The following is a 21,152-nucleotide window of genomic DNA, read 5'->3' as shown; positions in this document are numbered from 1 at the left end:
CAATGGGGATTTCAAATCTATTTGTAGACTAGGATCAATACTCGGGCCAAATTTCCCAATTCTTTTACAAAACAGTTTGCCTCATGCAATGCACATATATAAAAAATTCAGAGCCTGCTGTGAGTTTTCTAAAATTGCTCTCTGTGTAAACACCAGCTATTCAGATACTTCCAGACCTTGTTTAGGTGCTTGCACCTCTAAAATATAGGACCATTTTTGCACGCATATAACTTTCCTCGTGCTTGAGAATTTGCTGGTTTCAACTATGCTCCAAGATCCTTTCTTGTATTTAATAAACCAAAACACAGACAGTAGAGTGCCCTGACAAACTGTATAGACTTCACTCTGCTAGCAACAGTGAATCCCCCCCAAAAAGGGTGTTGATCTTAGTAGCATTTTGCTTGATTTGTGTCAGTACAGATGAATTTATAACCACACTCTGCAATTTCATTGCATTTTTAGTTATGAATACTTATTTAGGACTATGTTATTCTTTCTAGTCTCTTCTTTGTATTAACTGTAGTGTTTTAAGGACTCTGAAAAGTCTTTATAGCTTAGGCCAAGGGGGTCTGCAGTCTTTTGGCAGAGATGTACATGTTGTCTTCTCAGAAAATTGAATATAAAAAGAAATGCAAGGGTGTGGCATCACAGCTCTGCAGAAAAAGCAAGGCATACAGGACAGCAAAGAGATGAGAAGCCAACACATAGACCTCTGAGGGGAGCAATGCTGTTGGAGATAAGAGGATGTGGGGGGAGAAAAGATTCATCAAGGGTGGTAAGCAGTCGGGGGAGAGCTAAGAAATACTTTGAACGTAGTGACTGGCAGCTTGATTTCTCCATGAGATAAGAGACAAGTTAGCAGAGGGACACTAAGAGGGGAGTGATTTAATCAAATGTTCAGATAAGGAGGCTTGGCAACTGCACTTCATTTGGTGCAAACATGGTATGATGCGATACGTTGTAGGAGTCTGATGAGAAGATGCTGCGAGGGTCAAGGCAAGAGAGGAACAAGGAGCAAATGAGATTTGGCTCTGCACATGGGAGAACTGGACAGGCTGAGCTGCTGTGGAAGAGAAGGTACAGATTTGATACAACACCTGTAGAAAGACACACACAGGTCTAAGAAAATCACAAATTTTGGCCTGGAGTGATAGAGAATCTCGCAGTTACATCAGAACTAGCAGGATTTAGCAGGCGAGATCAGCCATTCTGAGTTTTCCATGGTGAGTTCAAACTGATGATGGGCCAACTATGATATTAGACAGGGAAAAAAATAAGAATGACCATAAGGAAGGAAACAAGTCAACACAACCAGATTTAGGTGCCACTGATATAAACACAGGAGTTGTTGATTTCAGTGAGAGCTGCTACCTATTTCTGTTTTGCAATATCTTTATCAACTGATAACTCTTCACTGTTGAACTGGGTAGGAAGGTAGGGACCGATGTATTTTTGTATCCACTCTTGTCACACATCTACCCCTTCATGTTCCCTTTTCACTTTAATCCCCAAACCCATGTGTAGCCAGCATGCAAATATTTGAGTATAGCAAGTCAAACCCAGAATATGAATGCTCTCTAAGTCTAATGAACGTATATCCAGGTTGACATGTATATACAAAAACATACAGTCTAAGAATAGTATTAATATTTAATCATATATTTATGAGACAGTAACCTGCTTATGTGTATTTGAATTTTATTTAATTTCAAAGATCATGATGTCTTGCCCAATTTTGAAATAAAATTTTTTATTGCTTTCAAGACATGACCTGTAGACAGAAATCATATGTCATCATCCACCTGGGTGACAAACAGGTTATAACCCTTTTAAACAAAACATGTAAGGGCTTCAGGACTCTTCTACAGTAGAGCAGGAGATATACATATATATGCATCGTTAGGGAGAAATACACCACTTGTCTAGGACCAAGCTGGCCGGAGAGCTGAGAGATGTGAGGACAAGTCTGTAGAGCTCTACACACGAACTACATCACCTTCCTGAAAGGGCTCCTTGGGTGAGCTGGAATATCCCACGAACACAGGTATCTCATTTCTGGAACCTGACCTTGTATGATGGTGCAGTGATACACTGAATGTATGAGCACACTCCTTTTGTTCAGGGCTTTTGGCACCGCTATATATTGCATGGTACAGAAATTCTGTGTCCTTAATAGAAAGGAATTAAATATAACTGTCCTAAGTATCCTAGATGTAAGTCTATCCCTTAAGATGAGGAGAAAAAGCCTGATTAATTTTTTAGGTATCCTACATCTTCTCTGCTTAAATGCTTTTATAAAGCCGGCTACCATGTATCCTTTGACACTTTTTCCATCCATATGCAAGGAAAATATGAAATATTTTAAACGTTTCAGATTTAAGTTTGAGCTGCTGTGTGCACTAAATACTCCTCTGTGCTGGGCAAGTTGAGGTTACAGATAAAGTTGTTCTTATCAACTGTGGCCTCAGTGGGCTCCTTTTTTTTTCTTTTAATCACCTTTGTTCTTCCCTTGCTACCTCCTGCAAAGTGCTCTATTTCTGCTCTGAAATATGTTGTTTTAGGGATTGGATTTTTTCTTAGGGGATTTACCCAGATTATGCTGTTCACACTTTTATTACTGCAGACTGTGGAAATCTCCCCACCCGCACATCCTGCTCTCATACCACTGCTTATGTCCTGAAGGCGGCAGAGAAATTTATAAAGTTAAATATAGACAGTTTTTGTTTTTTTGAAAAACAGACCGGAAGGCTGCAGCTTATCTTCACTCTCATAAAACGACCTGTATACCTCTATCATGTGTAATATTTGGGCCAGGTTTACTGCCTGGGTGCCAGCTCTTCCTTTTCACCGGCTGGTGAATATGACAATATGACAATTACCATTCCACTTCCATGCTTCCAGAATTCAACCCATTTTGCTACTTAGCTTTTTTAGAGTGTGAGAAACTCTGTTGAGGTTACTCAGCTGTCTTGTTTCTTTGGCCATTCATTATCACCCCAATAAACATGTCTCCAGTAGACCCAAAGAACAAGACAGAAAGCTGCAGAAAAAGGGAAGAATTAGCCTGGTCTTTATGAGCCAGATGCATCCAGCTTTCCTCTAGGTCTTACAGCTGCACCTTTGAATCTGCTCACACTGCTTCCAGTGACCAAGGGAGTTGCTCTTGTAGAACCAGAGCAAGATTCTCCTGTGAACTGTTCAGGAGCCCTGGGAAAGTAGATGCCTTGTCCTGAGCATCTGCTAGGAGGATGTAGTGAATTATCCATGATTTGAATGCCTGAAGTGAATCACTCCCAGGCTTACTGACGTTGGCAGTAACATAGAGAACATGTTTTATACTGGTGAACTTGCACAGGGTTAGGACAGGCTCTTCCGTGATGAAGGTACAAATAATCTTTTGCTCAGCTGTTCTCTCTTAGGCAAAAATGCAGAAAGGAAAACACAGTTTCATCAGGTCATACCCAAACTGGGAATTTGTTCCAGCTCCTTTTATCAGTGCCTGCCTATAGTGGTTCCTGTCTGTTACTATTTCCTTCTGGAGACAAAGGCGTGACTAGCAAAACTGCAGTGCTGCAAATCCCGCAGTTTATTCTGGCAATATGACATGTTTGCAGCTACCCAGGTTGCTGATGGCTGGATAGGGATTACTTCTTCATGCCATGAAGACATGTTCCTTTGAGACATGTTCATTTACAAGTTAGGATAGGCAGTCACCACAGATGTATGACCGAGTAAAGATTCAGCATCAATGTCTGGCTGGGTAGGGGGGTTGCTTCCAGAAACAACATTAAGCCTATGAGCATAGGAAAGAGTGCTGGCTGACTGTATGAAAATGTGCCTGGATTTTGAGCCATGTTAATTTATTAATGAGTAGTGAGATATCTGTTTCATTGCTAAATAACCATCCAGACTGTGCTGAGATTTGAACCTGTTCACATACCTGTGGTAATAGGCTGTATAGCAAAAAGCAGTGCAACTGTCATGTGCATTGAAGACTGATGTGCCCCAATTTGTACATGATGGGAACATTAAACTTCTTTCCTACAGTAGTAGGTGCACCAATAGGCTGCAGCTGATATTTTAGTCTGAGGAGTCAGAAAGAAAAGGCAGCACAGCATTGCACTGCAAATTCATTAATTCCCAAAGCCACAGCAGGAGACAGGGAGATGGGAATTAAGCACAGCAGATGGAGACATCAAGCTTGCTTAAGTCCCCTTCACCCCTACCAGGCTCCTTTTCTCTTCCCCTCCTCGCTGGTATATCCTGCAACAAAGCCTGTAATGATCACCAAAAAAGGAAATTCCTGAGCTCATTGCTTAACTAGGCTGTAAGATATAACAACCTAAACCAAACAAGAGACTGGAACTGAGTTTCATTTTGGGGTTATTTTTCAGACAGCGTGGGGAAAAAAACACTTTTATTTACTATTTAGAGTGCAATAGCAATCAAAAAATGGAAGAAATACGTTCTAGTACAAAGAGAACAGTGCTGTTCTAAGACCATGCATGAAAATGGGGTTTGTATTTACTGTGCTTGTACAATGCTTGGATTCAAATTCTGCTAAAACAACTTAGCATACTGCAGTGGCACACACTGTACACCCTGCTGCTGAATTAACAGAACTGGAATGCTTGATAATGAAACATGCCAATTTGCCTAAAATCGGTCATGAAGAAAAAATAAACTTAACTAAAGCAATAAATTAAGATGTTGTGTCTTTGAGGCAGAGAATATCATTGTACTGATTCACCATTTGCTGAAGGGTTGTCCAGGTTCATTCCCACAATTTGGAGGTGCTGTAGGAATTGTGCTGTACTATCAGTGATCGGCTTGTACTGGATAGCATCCTTATTTCAGAAAAGAGATGAAATGTAGCAGAAAGCAAATCGTAGAGTGCTATGCATGACACTCACCATCGTTCTTAATTTCTTGTTTGGAACCACTGTAAAGAAAAATATTAGCAGCTTCCCATAGGCTGGAAAGGGTCATCCATGAGTCTTCGGAGAATCAGCCATGCTACCAAGAACAAGACTGAAACCCTTTTTTCATCTTTCATTAGTTGACGTTATATCCCCTCTGTCTTGGCCACTACATACAGACTGGGAAAATGACTCAAGAAGATCACAGAGATCATGTAAAAAACAAGTGCTTGGCCCTCCACTGTCATCTACTTTTTGAAGTCACAGCATTTTACATCCTTGCTGCACAGTTCACTGAGTGCAAGGCAGCAGAGAATCAAGCTCAGCTCCTGTTAAAAGAATGTGAAATCAGTCTGGAAAGTCCAACAAAACCAAAGGTGCGTTAGTACTTCCTACCACATGGGTTTTCTTGTGCATCTCTGGAGATGGTGCTTTTTATTCTTTGCCTGTCTTTCAGGGTATGATGCAACAAGATGATTTGAGACAGGCTAAGCGCTTGCTGCCACAGAAACAAGAACCACTCCCCTCACCATCTAACCGACCTCATCCCTTCCTTCTCCCTATGTGCCCTCCTCTCTTAAAATCTCACCCTGATGGTCACTGGATAGATAGCACAGGGACTTGACTTAACTCCCTAGAAGAGCAGAAAAGGTAATTCAGAAAAACTACAGTCATGTATTCTGTGTGGTTTGGAGTTGCATCAGTTTACTTTGCAATACAATGTCTGACAGTGATGGTACAAAGTAGTGAGAAGAAAGGACGGTACAGCCAGAAGCGGGGAGCTGGAGGAGCGGAGAAGGAAGAGGGAGGGACCAGGAGGAAAGAGTAGAGGAGGAGGGTGAAGGAGTGAGACTTTCCTTTCCAAAGCAGAAAACTGTTTAGTTGCAGCATGGAACTGCACCCTTGCTTGAATTTGAAAACCATGCTCTCAGTTCCATATTTATGTGCCTTGATAAGATCTGCATCTCCATCCTGGAGTACTTTCACTTCTTCAAAATGATTATTTGTATGCATTGAAGTAGTACTTAGAAAAAAAACACCTTTTTTTTAAAAAAAAAAAAAGAAAAGATAAGCCATCTCATATACCCCTGGCTGATAGTACATGATTTTCTGCTCTGAACTGTTCGGATTCTCAACTGACAAGATCACCAGCTGATGAAGAAGCAATGTGGTAAAGTATTTCGATTTTATGAATGAAGATTAAAGGTCTCTGAAATCTTCCTGCTGACCCCAAAGGATGTTGTGGCTTCATATGGAGAGTTTGAAGACTGGTTCGTGTCAAAGAACAAGCCTATGGCACGGGAGACTACCAGAGTGTCCCAGTTCAATGCCTACACCCAAAGCACTCCTTCACTCTGCAGAGATCGTAAGTTCCATAGCGTGGTAGGAAAGTGGTGACAGGTGGCAGCTTTTTGAACTTCTTCATTTGTTAACCTGTTTGTTTTTTTAAGTCTTGATTGTCAAAAAAATTAAAGCATGCAATGTTTATTTTGGAATCAAATGAACTTTTGTGCTTTCCAGTTTTAAAGGTGGCTCTTACTAACAGATTGTGTACTAGCACAGCTCCTACATTTCAAGGGCTGGTTAGCCCAGGTCCAGTGCTGAAATGCTGAAAACCACACACAACATGGGCAAACCACCTTATCCCGTTATGTTTCTTCTGCATTGTATTGCCCACCATGGCTGCCCTTTAGGATATTTCTGCACAAAGAATAAGAGCTTTCTGTACTCAGCCTCCTGGGGCTGAGCAATCCATTCACACTCGTGACGTTTCAGTCCGTATGGATGCGTTTCTGAAAAGAACACTAGGTTAATTCACATCTTGGGGCACCACAAAATCCTTAATGTAAGGACCTTTGTCTCACTTTTAAAGTAGAAATAATGGCATCAAGGGCAGAAAATGTGAAGATATCACTTCAGATATCAGACAGCACCAGATCTGGCAGTCTAGAAATGATTGACAAATACAGACTGAGCCCAGATCAATTTATTGTCAGTTTTCCCTACAGTTGTAAGTCATTACCAAATGGCAAGAGTACCCTCCTTTGGACAATGTGCATAAACTGAGGCCTCACTACTTAAAAAGAAAACCTTGAGCCTATATTTGAAAACATAACATAGGCCATATCCATATATACGTATATGTGGATAAATACTAAACTGTAATCCCACTGATGACATCAGCCTGTGTTAATGCAGAGAAAAGGACAAAGCTTTAACTCAGACTAAGTAATGAAGAGATATGAGAATAAGAAACAATGCAATAATTAATCAGCAAAATCATGTAAAATGTGTAAATACTGTACAGCACTGCCAGAGAGCAAGGGCATTGAACTTCATAATGGGAGACTTCTTCAGTAAGTTCCTTCCTATGTGACAGATGCTACATCACCTGAGAACAAATGTCTCAAAGGGGGTCGTTTCTTCCCCAAAATACACTTGGCTTACAAATGAAAACAGATCAGCCTATTTTGCAGCCAAGGTTGCACTCATTGTCAGCTGTAGAGTGTTCTTTGGTTTGGAATATTTAAATATATATTCAGATATTCAGTAAAATGTGAGCTGTAAATTTTTTCAGGTTTTCTAGTCAAATAAGCCTAACTATTCTGGAGTTTCTTTGCATTGTTTTAGAAATAATTAACAGGATCCAGAGTAATTATCATTCAATCAAAACTTTTTTTTTTTGTGAAATGATCAGTCTTGAAAAGTGACTCTGTAAATGATGCTGCATGTGTGCCCAAAGGGTCCCTGTCAGACAAAGGCCATTGCTGCCATCTGCTGAGGAAGGGAGAAAATGGGACATAAACAGTCAAGTGTCAAAAATCGTCTTGTTGGCTATTTCAGGGAGAAATCCCTGCAGAGGTGATGCCAACAAGCCCAGCTCCCCATGATCCACAAGATGAAAGACTTAAATACACATTTTTTTTCTTCAACTCCTCCTAAAACTAAAACAATGGAGCCCAGCTGTTAATTACAGTCTTTACACGGTCAGGTTTAGTGCATTCAGCTGCAGGAAGAATGCAAACACTTTCCGGGGTAATGTCTTCATGTCACTATGGGGCAATGCCTGCGTTTCTGATGGGTGGAAGCACCACATACCATATGATCGCTACATATCACACGATCACACACTACATGATCACTGTGTTAATGCAGTGGTTAACATGTAAGAATCCTGTTGGCAGATCCCAACCTAAATACGTTCCTTCAAAGCAGCCCTTTGTTTCCCAGCAGCAGGGACACACCGACCCAACGGCCTGACTCCGAACACCGCTTCAGAGCAGCGGGGCAGCTTCCGGGGGGGCCCCCAGGCCTGCAAACGCCAGGCCGGTCCCCGCAGGCCCCTGGCCTTGCTGCCTCAGGAGCGGCTTCTCGTGAGGGAGCCCCGCGCCCCTGGGACACCCACAACAGCGGTCGGGATGCGGCCCCCCGCGCCGCCTGGGCTGCCTGCGGCCGCGGCCGGCCCGGGGACACGGCAGCCCCCTGAAGGGCTCAGGCCGAGCGGCACCGCCCCGCAGTCCCCGCCATAACGCAGGCCCCACCCGGCCCCACCCCTCCGTGCTTGGCACCGCCTCCCGACCGAGCTCCTGCGGTGAGTGGAGCAAGCGTCTGACCGGTCTTCAGCAGGGCCAATCAGAGCGTGCCGCCCCGAGGTCGGCGAGCCAATAGAAGGGAAGGGAAGCGGCCTGCTGGCCGGAAGCGAGGCGCTGGCGGTTGCGCTGAGGGGAGTTCAGCGGGTAGGTGAGCGCGGCCGGCTCTCCGCGGCCGGGGCTGGCTCCTCCGTCGGGTACCTGCTCAGTCCCCGGTGGGGTCTTGCCGTAGCGCGCCCCCGGCTCATCTCTCTTCTGCAGGGGTCTGTCGAAACCTGTGGTGGGGCTTGGGCCTTCCCAGAGCCTGGCCCGGCCCAGAACAGGGCAGGTCGGCGGCGGCGGCTGTGGGCCCGGGGCGCGAGGCCGCATCCTCCCCTGAGGGCGGTGTTTGCCCGCCGCCGGGCTGCGCCGGGTCCCCTCTCGCGGGGTGCGGTGTTACCGGGCCAGGGCTCAGCTAGGGAAGGGCTCTCCCCTGTCTTGCTGTGGCTGCGCTGTGTATAGGCTGTTCTTTCATGGTTCGAGAAATGAATGCTTAATGTGCTTCTAGTGAAGCTAATCCTGCTGAAAGTGTACCTTAGTGAGAAGCTAATGGCTTCATTCGGGAGTTGGCTGTATTCGACACATTAAAATGTCTTTTTTTCTGGTTCATTTTTTTTGCAGCCGTCTCTCTTATTTTACCTTTGTTTCTTTTTCTATGATAAGGTTGTCACTCAAATTGTTTAACATATATTTCTTTGGACATTCCCTAGGTATTTTTGTCTGGCAAAAATGGGTGAACCTCAGCAAGTGAGTGCCCTTCCTCCGCCTCCCATGCAATATATAAAAGAATATACTGATGAAAATATCCGTAAAGGCCTGGCTCCAAAGCCACCTCCACCTGTGAAAGACAGTTATATGATGTTTGGTAATCAGTTTCAATGTGATGATCTGATTATTCGACCCTTGGAGAGCCAGGGTATTGAACGGTTACATCCCATGCAGTTTGATCACAAGAAGGAATTAAGGAAACTTAATATGTCTATCCTGGTCAACTTTTTAGATCTCTTGGATATCTTGATAAGGAGTCCAGGGAGTATAAAGCGAGAGGAGAAACTGGAAGACTTGAAATTGCTTTTTGTTCATGTCCATCATCTTATAAATGAGTATCGCCCTCACCAAGCTAGGGAGACACTGAGAGTCATGATGGAGGTGCAGAAACGTCAGCGTTTGGAAACAGCGGAGCGATTTCAGAAGCATTTAGAGCGAGTTGTAGAGATGATTCAGAACTGCTTGGCTTCCTTGCCTGATGATCTGCCTCATTCAGAGGGAGGACTGGGAGTGAAAGTGGAAACAATGGATACTGATGATGGCAGCAACTGTATTGGACGGAGTGAAAAGCAGAGAGAGCGTTCCGGTGGCAAGAGAGATCAGGTTTTAGACAAAGATGCAGCTATGTGTAGCATTATTGATGAGATGACATGAAGAAAGTGTTTCTTTTTGTTAGCTCACCATAGTGAGAGGCAGAATGGATCCAGAGGGTATATGTAGTATTTTGTTTTGCTGTTATACAAGCAGACAAAGCATTTATTGTACACCTGTTGGAATCTGTGAGTGACTGGGCAGATGAGAATGTTTAAAATTTTATGAACTGTGTGTTTATTGGTAGAAACAAAAAAGTATACTTTTTGTTAAATGTATCCGTGAGGTGGTAGCCACGGATTAAAATTAGCTTTTTCTGTTGTACTTTCATTTGTCACTTTCTGCTTTTTTGGATATGCTTAATTTTTTTTTTAATTGCTTTGTAGTGTGGAAGCAAGGGATCTGAGGGAGAGGAATTGCAGTTGACAGTTCCTCCATTTCAAATAAGTGCTAGTTGTTTACATATTCAGTGAGTCCTTTCAGGAATGTGTAATTCAATATTAAAAAAAAATTAATGTCCTGTCTGCAAAGTCCATTTCTTTCTAGCTTTGTAATAATATAACTGTATTAACCTAAGAATTCCTTTATTACATATGTAATGTGGTGTAATTTGCCTTAAAGACACACTGAGAGGAATCTCAACAGCTAAATGAATTACAATTAATTGAATTTTAATTTTCTTAGATGTAAATCATAACCAGTCATGAGCTTACAAAAATGTCTACTTATTTTTTTTCACACGCAGATGCTTGGACTAGCTCATATTTCCCGCATGGTTAATATACATGCATGAAGTGAATCGTTTGCAGTGCAGATGCTTTGTATTTGTCTTTTAGGTGGGCTCTGTGCCCAGCTGAGTGTTTTTCTCAGGAAGGAGAGTCTGATTGGGTAATTAGCCTTTATACTAATTGAGAACTTCAAAAGAACCTGCAAGTATTCCGTCAAGTGGAAGCCATTATCAGCCATGTTTAAAGAACATTTGAGTTGGATCAACCTCCCCACAGGAAGAGGGGAAGAGTGATTTGATAGTGAAGAAGTGGCTTCTTTACCCTGCTCCTCCTGTTGGGAAATTCTACTTCTTTTTGCCGTGTAACCCCATAGTATGTACAGCAGCTAAAACGCAGATAAACTTTATGGGTGAGGGAACTCACACAAACTCTGTTTTTAACTGTAATTTAACAATTACGTTTCATTTGATAATTCTGTTGGTTTCAGAAATGTCACTTACATGAGCAGGCAGAAGTACTTAGCTGTTGGGTGGTGGGGGTTGAGCTCAGTGCGGATAAAGATGAAATGAACTGAATCAAGTCTGACTCACTGGAGGATGTCATCTGCTATTTTAAGTGCACATGACATTGTAAGTAACAATAAGTAGAAAGATATTTTTTTAGAAATGCATAAATTTTACAAAGTTAACACATTTGTCCTTTAATCATTGCCCACTGTTTCCTTCCTTCTCCCTGGAGTAGATCGAAATATTGCTTGTAGATAGTTAAAACTGTTGCAAGTGAGCGGAATTAATTTGGTATCTACTTTGCATGTTCTTTCATGGGGAAGATATGAAGAAACATGTAGTGCCTCCTGGATAAGACAGGTTGCGGACTGTGCAACTACAGTTTGTCACGGACTTTTTAACTTTGCCATTCAAAAAGAACCGTTATAGATACTCAACCCTTTTCTGTTGATTTTTCTCTAATTTTTATGCTTTTAATAAAGTCGTAAGTTTTTGGAAGCGTTTCTGCTCTTTCAGTTACTGATAAAAAAATAACTCCTCACAACTAAACTTTGTCTGTATAAAACAGTGTAAAGTAGATCAGTTACTTCAGCAAAGGACATTTGTTGGCCCTAGATCAAATAGACTTGATTGCAGCTGTGGTTCTAGTCCAAACAATATAAAAAGACAAGATGTCCTCAAGAAGAGTTGGGTAATCCAGGGGCAGGGAGAGTAGCCAGGGAACACCATTTCTCACAAGCTGTATTTCAGCAACATTTTGTCAAAGTGAGCCTTGAGCCTGAGATGGCATGGTTTCCACCCTACTGTTAAAGTGACCTCTGTATGCTGTGTGTGTTACATTCTGTATGCATCTGGGCTTTTGCAATATAATTTAAGAGTCAGATGATGAAAAACTGCAACTTTATTAGGCTACAACTGTTAACACTAGGGCAGCTTTCCAATACTACCAAATTATAGCCTACAAAGAAAACAGCATTTACCTAAAGATGCTCTGAGCTGCTTCTGAGTATTAGAACCAGAAACTTATGATTAAGTGCCTGAGTAATTCGTCCTAGGAATCTGTTATTTTGCCATGTCCTTTCTGTTTACCACAGTCTGTTAAATATCCTATGTAATCTCTTATCCAAATTCTATCTACTATGGCAAAAAAAAAGGTGTGGGAAGCAGTATGGGGCAATGGATTACTGATAGTTGTTTCAGCTCGGTGGTGCTGACAACAGTTTCATCTACTATAATCAAGCAGATCTGGAAAAAACGAGAAGTAGATTTCTGAAGTGCTGCGATGTGTTGTAGCCTTTTAGTCAAACCACAGTCAGCAAGAGTTCAGTTGTGTGCGCTATCGGCAGCAGCACTTGGCCGTGCTGCTGGAGACTGACAGGCTAACCACAGGAAAGGCACTCCGGATTAGATGAAAGGGCATTCTCAGCTGTGTCTCAAGATGACGTACTAAGAAGTAAAACCAAAAGTTTACGAAGAAGATAAGTTTTATTCAATGTAGGTGCCCGGAGGGTGTAACAAGAGTGTTCCTCGTCTTCAGCCACAATGTCTTATTTCTGCATGAACTGGATTCTGCTGATCCTGTTTACAGGTAACTAAGTGGGCCTAAACGAATAGGCGGAGGTGGATGGAGGTCATATGCATCAATATTTCTGAGGGTTGCAAAGAGAGAGATTTTACATTATAACGGGAAGGGTGGCTGCATGGCACAGAAACTGCAGGTTTGTGTTATGAATAGAACTTTATCACAGTGGCTCGATAGTCTTCTGATGGCCTTATCTCCTTTTTAAAATAAAACTGTTGAAGGTATGATGGTTTTAAAGACGCTCCTTCTTGGGCTGTCTGCTAGTCTTATTAGTGAATGATCTGTGTTTTTTAGGTAATGATGATCTGAGACGAGCAGAGAACTTTTAAGTCATTTTAGAAAAGATGTAAAACAAGGATATTTCACTTCAACAGGCTCTGTGACAGTGAATGCTTAGGAAGACAGGGAAAAGGTCAACTGTGGCTTCTGGTGTTTTTTAGCCAATGTGAAATTTTATTGGGACAAATTGATAATTTCTCCTTTTTTTATTCCGAGAAAGCAGTCTTCCTAGGAAAATATTGTTAAAGGCAATAGCACTGAAAACAACAGGTTGCAGAGTGGTCCTAGTATAGGCAGATAGACATTAAAAATTTGGTGGTAGAATGCGTTCATTAGAAATAAAAGGGACATTACAGATATTATTTCCTCTAGTTCATTATAAAGCCTCTTATGAGATTCATTTAGAGCTTGCTTTTTTATATTAAATAAAATGTATTATTTTCAGAGATTATTTTCTAGTATACTATTGTGACAAAGTCTCTGAATGCAGACTTATTTTTAACTGTAATAGCTTAGGTTAGGAAAAGGACTGAGCTGAGCTGGGAGAAACAGCTTTTTTACAAGGGACAATTGCAAACGAGCCATATAGTGCTTGGGATCCACCGGCGCGTGTTGGCGGACCTGCCTCGGGGAGCTCCCTTCCTAATAATAGACTGGGCTAGACTTTTAACAGAGATAATTTGTTGCCTGTACTTGCTGCAGAGAATTCTATCCCCAAAATGTTAATACGGATAGATGGAAATATTTACGCATGTGATCCCATGTTACTGAATTTGATAGGAAATGTGTAGTAGGTGCATCTCAGGAGCCCTGCTGTGTAACGTGTTAGCAGAAAGCACTGATAGGATGACTATGACTGGATCACTAGAGTACAAATGATTTTGGCTGGCACATAATACAGCTTTTATTAAAACCCTCCTAAAGGGAATATTGATGGGAGTGGTCTAAATACAGCAAAATAAACTAACTCCCTGTGATGAATGGGCTACTGGCTGCCAGGTCTCAGTGTTTTGACTTGAATAGTGTGACACAGCCTTCTGGAAACGTGAAAAATTACCTCTAATGGAAACCACGCAAGTTAGAAACTGCATAAGAATGAGGCAAGAAAAAATAGTGGAAAAAGAGGATATAAAATTTCTCAGAAAAGCTCTGAAAAATCTTTCCTGGTAGGAACGGGCAAAATCTATTATTAGGCAAGAAATAAGGACACGTGTTCAGTAGTGATCATTCTGATGCAACCTGCCATTCAGTGGCTTTTCATTGAAAGGCAGGAAGAGTTTCCCACAATGGTTTTGATTAAAGTCAGTGTCTTAACTGTTCTCCCATGTGTGGCTTTGGTTGGATCTAAACTAAGGAAAAAATAAAGAGCTAACAGAGCGCACATGGCTATAGAGAAGCCACAGAGTTATGCAGATCCAAGCTGTTCTCTCTTCACCTCTTTGCCTACCTGCAGAGGTTGCAGAAAGTGTATTTCTTCTTTCTCTGTCTAGAGACACATTCTGAACAAATCACTGGCCCCATCGTTACCTGTCACTGTGTTAGTCCTGCTGGGATTCACATCTATTTGTGGAAAACCCAATCCAGCAATGCCTGGTGATGTTTGCAAGACGGGAGGTATCAGGTCATGCAAGGTGCATGAAAATCTTCCACTTGCGTGCACTGTGCTCAACAGCTACGCTTGTCTTTTTGTCCACAGGCCCCACGGTATCGGGATCACTTGTGAAAGGAAAGGTTGGCCAGAATGTCACCGTGCCCTGCTTTTACAGTGTTAAGAGGACACAAGACATCACATCAATGTGCTGGGGTCGTGACAGCTGCCCTGTTTCAAAATGTTATCGGACCCTTATCTGGACAGATGGATGGAAGGTGACAGAGCGGTACAGCAGGAGGTACACGTTGGAAGGGAACCTGCAAATGGGCGACGTGTCCCTCACGATCGTGAACGCCCAGGAAGCAGACAGCGGGATATACTGCTGCCGCGTGGAGATCTCGGGGTGGTTCAATGATCAGACAAGTAATCACAAGGTTGTGGTAGAGAAAGGTGAGTGCAGAGGCGCTCTCTTGCGTCAGTACTACCGTGGTAAATCTGCTGTTGAGTCTGGATTCCAAAGCTTGTGGTGGAAATTATTTCTGTAATCATCCATAGGACTGATCTTTAGGACTTTGCAGATCTGCCATTAGTGCTGTTTAAATTAAGCTGTATTTGGCATTGTTATAATCCCAGCGCAGTCACTGCAATTAAAAAAAAGACATGGTGCTTTGTTTCATGGTGCACAGCACTACTGAGCTTTCCTAGAAGCACTATTTGAAGAATTTAAGAGAAAGGGCAGCACAGGGTACTTAAATCATCTGGAGCGCTATACTTGCACCTTTTTCATAGAAAACGGTGCTTCGTTTTCCCTTCTTGATTTGAGAGTAAAGCCCAGGGACACAAAATAAGGATAGACAACTTTTTTTTTTTTATCAACTCTTCCTTTGATTTTTAGTTTTTCTCGTTTGTAAAAAGCATAATAATGAATGGAACAAGTAGCTGACAGATGTTCTTGTGTAGCGGGTGCTAGCAACTTTTTATTATAGAAACACTTTCTCTTTTTCACTACGTAAATGAACACTAAGGTTAATTATAACGTATGTTGGTTTTGTTTTATTTTTTAACATCAGCTAGCATCTCTACTGCAAGTCCTCACACTTACACCTCTGAACAGACCTCAGGTAACTTTTATCCAAGTATTAATCTCAATAACATATATAAACTATAATGCAAATGGGGATCTTGGGAAGGCAACAAAATGACAGATTATAAAAATGTCTTGGCTAAACTTTACTAAACATTACAATAGAACCAGAGATCAGAACTTGGATTTAAATTGTGCCTGACATTATATGGAGAGTCCAACAGAAGGAGCATGTATACATGGGAGGAACTTTGCTTCCAGGTGTTGTGCTTAAGTAGATGTTTAATTGGTACTGCAAGCATTGTTTTTCTTGTGGCTGTTGTTTTGGTATGTTGTTTTCTTTGTGGTATAAAACCTCACCTCGTCTTCTGGAAATGCATCCCATGAACAGTAAACCACAAAATTTTAGGAGTTGGATGTGCCCACTATTTAATCAATTCATTTGTTGCTCTATAACATAGAATTGTTTTATTTGGCTAGCTCAAAAGTGCATCTAATTCAGAATCCTATCTCACTAGTAGTCAACAGCAGATGATTAAGGAGGATTGTAGAAACAGGGCAGTAACTTTGTGATACAGCACCAAAGTATTCAACACTGGTATCATGTGCGTCTCAGAGGCTGCCCATGTCTTCTGTAGCCTATGCATATTTAATGATGTGAGGCCCCTCTTTGTAGTGGAAGAGACAATGAACAACTATTCCTCACTCTGTTTCTCCATTCCACTCAAAACTATCATATACCCACTCAGCTGCATCTTTTTCAGTCTGAAAAAGACAACTTTAATTTTCAGTACACAAGAGAGAGCTCATCGTGTAACAATAACTTATTCTCTGGATTTTGAAAGAAAAATCAGGGATGCCGTTTGTATTTCTCCCTGCATCTCGGATGTTTCCAGCTAAGCAATTCTAAAATGTTACAACACTTGCATTTCCTTTTTGGAAGAGGAAGTGAAAACTTTCTCAGACTGTTTCTGTTCTAGTTGCAAATAACATGGCTTCCAATCTTAGAACTCACGGGTTTTCTTAACCCTGTCACACCTTCCTTAGCTACTGGTGGAACAGTTTTTTATATTTTCAGAATACAAGTTAGTATGTGCATGTTCACACAGAGGGAGACGAAAAGGCTGGTGGCCATGTGCCTCTGGTGTAGGAATACTCCAGCATCTCCAATGGAAGAGAACAGTGAAGCAGATGATTCTGTCCTCTTCAAAATAAAGCTTCTGGGATAAGGGTAACAATTTAAAACATCAAAGGAAGAAGCTGGGGTTGTCATCATGTGAACAGGAGATTTTGTTTTCAGGAGGGCTGAATATCATCTGACAACACATGGAGAAACTGAGACTGACATAGAAGACATACGTTTGTAGCTCTGAATTTTAAATACTGCAAACAGCTTTGCTCTGGGAAATTACCTCAAAATGTGCTGCAGGTCCTTATGCAAACATATCACACTTTGGTCAATCTGTTTATTGTATAGCTGTCTAGGACTTTAAAAGTATCACTTGGTTTCTCTAACTTTGCACCACTTGCTCTTTCAAGGCCCTCAGCTAACCTGAATCAGTTTTCATCAGATAACCTGAGTTTGCTTTAGGCATCCACTGCCTCTTCTTGGCTCTAAAAACAGCTGCCCACCTTGGTAACTCTTCCCTTCTAGTCTCTGTGTTGAGATAACAGCAAGAGCTAAGTGTTTCCTGGAGGGAATTCAAAGCTCTGAAAAGTGCAGCAGAGGCTCCAATATTCAGAGTTTTGTGAAGGCACTAACCTCTTTATGATATGCAGAGCCGAGAGTCCTGGTAGAGAGATACTTAAGTTCGGTGATCCCAAGTCAGCAGTACAAATTCCTCTCTGTCAAGGCAGAACAGTTCTCTGTGCAAGTGATGTGTTTGTCTTGCCTTTGCTCAGCTCCTGGGACTACCAGCAAATCATCCACCAGAACGTGGCCGTCGGTTTCTGCTTCGGAAGCTCCTCAGACTGTAAGCATCTCTGTGCTGTAGCATACCTAGACAAAGTGGGGAGATATAAGAGCTTATTGGGTCATCCCTACAGTTCACTAGTACCGTTTCAGTTTGATTGCAAATGAATACTTTTTTTGTGATCTGCACGTTTAGTGCTTATGAAAGAATGCTATGTGCTCGTTATTAAAGGAGGAAAAAAACTGCTTTGCATGCATAAAGTACTTCCTACTAATGCAGAAAGAGCTTTAGCAACATCTGTATTGCTTTTCAGGCCTCTGGTCCCTGCTTAAGCACCTCAGATTGCTTGGATGTAACCTCAAACCTGCAGGTATGGCAGGGTATGGGGAAGAGTGAAAATTGGACCACCTGACAGCATAGCAATGCACTTGCACTCCCCATGCACTGGGGTTCAAACAGGCAGCTCTGCATCTGTCCTGCTGAGTCCTCCAGCAGATACTGCAGGGTGACGGGCAGTAACATCACACAGATTTTATCAGGAAGAGACGACAACCAAGCTAGCCTTTGGGAAGGCCTGCTGTGATGTGCTGCAAAGCAGTACGTGCTGTGGGCATTCCTAGTGCTGCATGTGCAGAGTGTAAGTCAGGGACCATGTTGCCCTTCAGCATCTTCCCAGGCCTGAGTTCCTAATGAGAGGTTAGATATCTAACGGCGGGCTTCAGAAAGAAGTTTTGCCTAAATAAAGACCAATGCAAGGAGAAAGCACATTTACGTATTGTTATAAAGCCTTGAATAACTACTGAATAAGCTGACAAAAAGGGGGTGTATGTTTGACATCTGGAGATATTTTAATCATAAAAAATAAATAAAATATTCACCAAATAGTATTAAACCTGAGCAAATGGGGTTTGTCAACTTCAGATCCTTTGACTGTCACAATAAATAATGTGTTTAACAGTTGTGTTCACACAACTGTTGCAGTGATTCTGCTTGAAACCAGTCCTGTATCTCAAATTAGGCTCTTGCTTTCAAGTGTACTTTTACTGCAGGGTTGCATAACATGCAAATGGCCTTTGGGTACTGTATGGGCTTTTTGCTCTTACTGCTGCTAATGCTCATCTGTTTTGTGTTTGACAGAACGTGTCTGTGTCACTTCCTAGTCAGCACTATTCAGAAAATGGGCTATACATTGGGATTGGTTTATGTGCAGCACTTCTAGCCGTCCTTATTTTGGCTCTGTTCCTCACTAGAAGTAAGTACTTTTTACAGGTGGTTATTCAAGGATGGGTCAGGTATGTCTAATCACAGCTGTGGCAGATGCCACATGTCTTCTGCTTCGGGGAAGTGAGCTAAGGTCCCTGGATGGCCTCACTCTGTGCCCTGCGCTGTGGTTTCTTGCTCAGCTCTCCCTCTTAGCAGCAAGGTGCCAACGTGGTCTTGTCATCTTATGTCTCAGACACCTTAGCAACCAGTTGACCCAGGGTCTGGTGAGGAGATGTGTGATACAAGCCCACCTTCCCTGCCCCACTCATTTCCTCCTACTCATTCCTCAGTTGCCATGTCCTAGTCCTTCCTGATGGGAGGGTCACTGGTTTCATATAACTATATCCAATATTTTGCTATGTGCCAGGCTTGCTCCGTAGCGGCTCTTGGTCAGACCAAACCACACAAATTAGATCTCATGGAAATAAGGGGGATTTCCTATACTGAAAACATCTGCTTAAAGTTCCCTTATTTAGTTTCTGACACTTTAATTTTTTTTTTGAACCCACGACTTTACTTGCTTCTGATAGTTTAAAGAAAATTATTTGTTTTCTTCCTTTTTTTTCTTTATTTTCATTCTGGATGGTCCTTAGAATATTTATACAATACAAAGAAGACGGGTGACTTTGCAAAGTAAGTATTCTGTTTCTGATTTAGCTAATAGGACTAACTATATTGCAGAAAGAAAATGTTGTCAGTATGCTGCCACTCCACCACATACTTGGACTTTCTTTTTTAATCTCAAGTTAATAGGAAACACTGCAAAAAGAAATTAATAAATCCTGCTACTTATCATTAGCAAGCAAAAATGAGTATAACTGTCAGTTCATTGCATTAGGGAGCATGCAAACTTCAAATGTAGGTTGTTCTCATAAGTGGAAAAACGATTCATTATCCGTCATGTTTAAATAAGTAGTTTTGCATATTTTACATTTTTCCGGTGAGCTGGTTGATTTAGCTATCTGCTCTTCTGTGTTTCTATTGTTTGTTTTTTTATTTAACAGTGTGCTTTTTACTCTTTTGTGCAGCTTCATTGCATTTTGGAGGCCAGAAGGTGCAGGGAACCATAGTGCCCTGGAAGATGAGATCCATGTGGAGGAAAACATTTATATAATACACTAAGGACTATACGCATGCTTGCCTCTGTCATCGTTGGGACATCAAATAGTTTGCAAAATGTTAGCTGCTCCCTCTGTTCAGCAGCTAAATGTGACTAGACTACTAAAGCATTATTCACATCATTCTAATAAAACAAATGAAAGCTGTACTTCTAATTAAAAACTTTATTAACCTGTTCCAGAAACAGAAACCCTACTGGCTTTGTGATTCTGTGAAATCTCCAGAATCCACTTACCAAACCCTAAGGAAAGTTACCATTATATTTATTATCTCCTTCAAATTCTCTCTTCCTCTTTGGAAAAAAGAGGAAGTGCCAGAATGACTACTCAATCACAAAAGGAAAACCGCACACATTTCTTACAATACACAGCGAAAACAAACTTTTATCTGCCAACTACCAAAGAGTCCGTCCCATCAGAGGGTGGAAGCAATCTTGTAGCTGCCATGACAAAGATGAAACATGGGAAAACTAGGTAGTATTAGTATTTCAATGTACATTTAGTTGAATTTTCCCTAAAGTCAGGTACACTCAGTCCTGGTAACAGCTCAGTAATGCAAGGTACTAATTCCTGTCCACCCACAGCTAAATCTGGAGGAGCTATTGATGCTCATCCCTTCATGGGATGTCCTTGGAGCCTGCAGGATCAGTGCTTCAGTGTGCAGGATATTCACAGCTTGTTTTCAGAGAACTATGACTAAGTGTGTTTTCCTCTGCAAAATACGTAACTTTTTCTGTGGCTTTCTCCTCGGGCCCGCCCGTGCACTGAGAAGTCCTCAGGGTGGAAAGTCTCACTTCCAGGCCTCTAAAACAAATGAAAAAAAACCCCCTACTTTGTAAAGTTAATTAAATTCTTAACTTTTCTTAGCTTGTGGAGAAGTCATGGACATTGCACAAAATATTGACTGAAAGTTTGCCCTGCCTTTACACCCCTCTAGATACCAAACAACTCTAATGTCTTATGCTGGGTTTGTTTGATGGCTTTTAGCTCATAAATGGGGAGTATCTGTGGCCTAGCGCCTTTCTTCCATTGCTCCTCTGTTAGACATGGCTCTTGGCTTTTATTCTCTGCATCACTAAACTTTGGTTTACTTAAAATAAAGAATTGGAGGCAGCCTCATGGGGATGAATCAACACTTGATGCGTTGTTGAGCAGTAGACACAACACACCCAAATCAGCTT

General features: G+C 41.8%; 2 protein-coding genes across 4 annotated transcripts; both read left to right on the top strand.

Annotated features, from left to right (window-relative positions):
- Positions 1-8,593: 8,593 nt before the first annotated feature.
- On the top strand, positions 8,594-11,574 carry MED7 (mediator complex subunit 7). 2 transcript variants are annotated; one of them, XM_068408829.1, is made up of 2 exons: positions 8,594-8,660; positions 9,259-11,574. In XM_068408829.1, exon 2 carries the CDS (start codon positions 9,278-9,280, stop codon positions 9,968-9,970), a length of 693 nt encoding a protein of 230 aa, XP_068264930.1. In that variant the 5' UTR covers positions 8,594-8,660; positions 9,259-9,277; the 3' UTR covers positions 9,971-11,574. The 2 variants fall into 2 exon arrangements, with proteins under 2 accessions (XP_068264930.1, XP_068264929.1); XM_068408828.1 differs by having other exon boundaries at positions 8,607-8,656.
- A 1,071-nt stretch (positions 11,575-12,645) lies between these two features.
- Positions 12,646-20,065, top strand: LOC137667758 (hepatitis A virus cellular receptor 1 homolog). Of its 2 annotated transcripts, XM_068408826.1 has the most exons (8): positions 12,646-12,729; positions 14,699-15,043; positions 15,664-15,714; positions 17,580-17,650; positions 17,904-17,960; positions 18,728-18,842; positions 19,447-19,486; positions 19,882-20,065. In XM_068408826.1, exons 1-8 carry the CDS (start codon positions 12,684-12,686, stop codon positions 19,973-19,975), a joined length of 819 nt encoding a protein of 272 aa, XP_068264927.1. In that variant the 5' UTR covers positions 12,646-12,683; the 3' UTR covers positions 19,976-20,065. The 2 variants fall into 2 exon arrangements, with proteins under 2 accessions (XP_068264927.1, XP_068264928.1); XM_068408827.1 differs by lacking the exon at positions 17,904-17,960.
- The last annotated feature ends 1,087 nt before the right edge of the window (positions 20,066-21,152 follow it).

This window comes from Nyctibius grandis, chromosome 10 (assembly GCF_013368605.1).
Source record: "Nyctibius grandis isolate bNycGra1 chromosome 10, bNycGra1.pri, whole genome shotgun sequence".
NCBI lineage: Eukaryota > Metazoa > Chordata > Aves > Nyctibiiformes > Nyctibiidae > Nyctibius > Nyctibius grandis.
This window is presented reverse-complemented; position numbering and strand designations above follow the sequence as displayed.

What these genes read in the sequence shown, in the direction of transcription:
- MED7 (XM_068408829.1), top strand. Translation starts at nt 9,278, where the DNA reads ATGGGTGAACCTCAGCAAGTGAGTGCCCTTCCTCCGCCTCCCATGCAA.
- LOC137667758 (XM_068408826.1), top strand. Translation starts at nt 12,684, where the DNA reads ATGTCTTATTTCTGCATGAACTGGATTCTGCTGATCCTGTTTACAG. An exon ending in CTTCGGAAGCTCCTCAGACT is followed by an intron (nt 17,651 to 17,903) that starts GTAAGCATCTCT and finishes ATTGCTTTTCAG; the next exon opens with GCCTCTGGTCCCTGCTTAAG. An exon ending in AAGACGGGTGACTTTGCAAA is followed by an intron (nt 19,487 to 19,881) that starts GTAAGTATTCTG and finishes TCTTTTGTGCAG; the next exon opens with CTTCATTGCATTTTGGAGGC.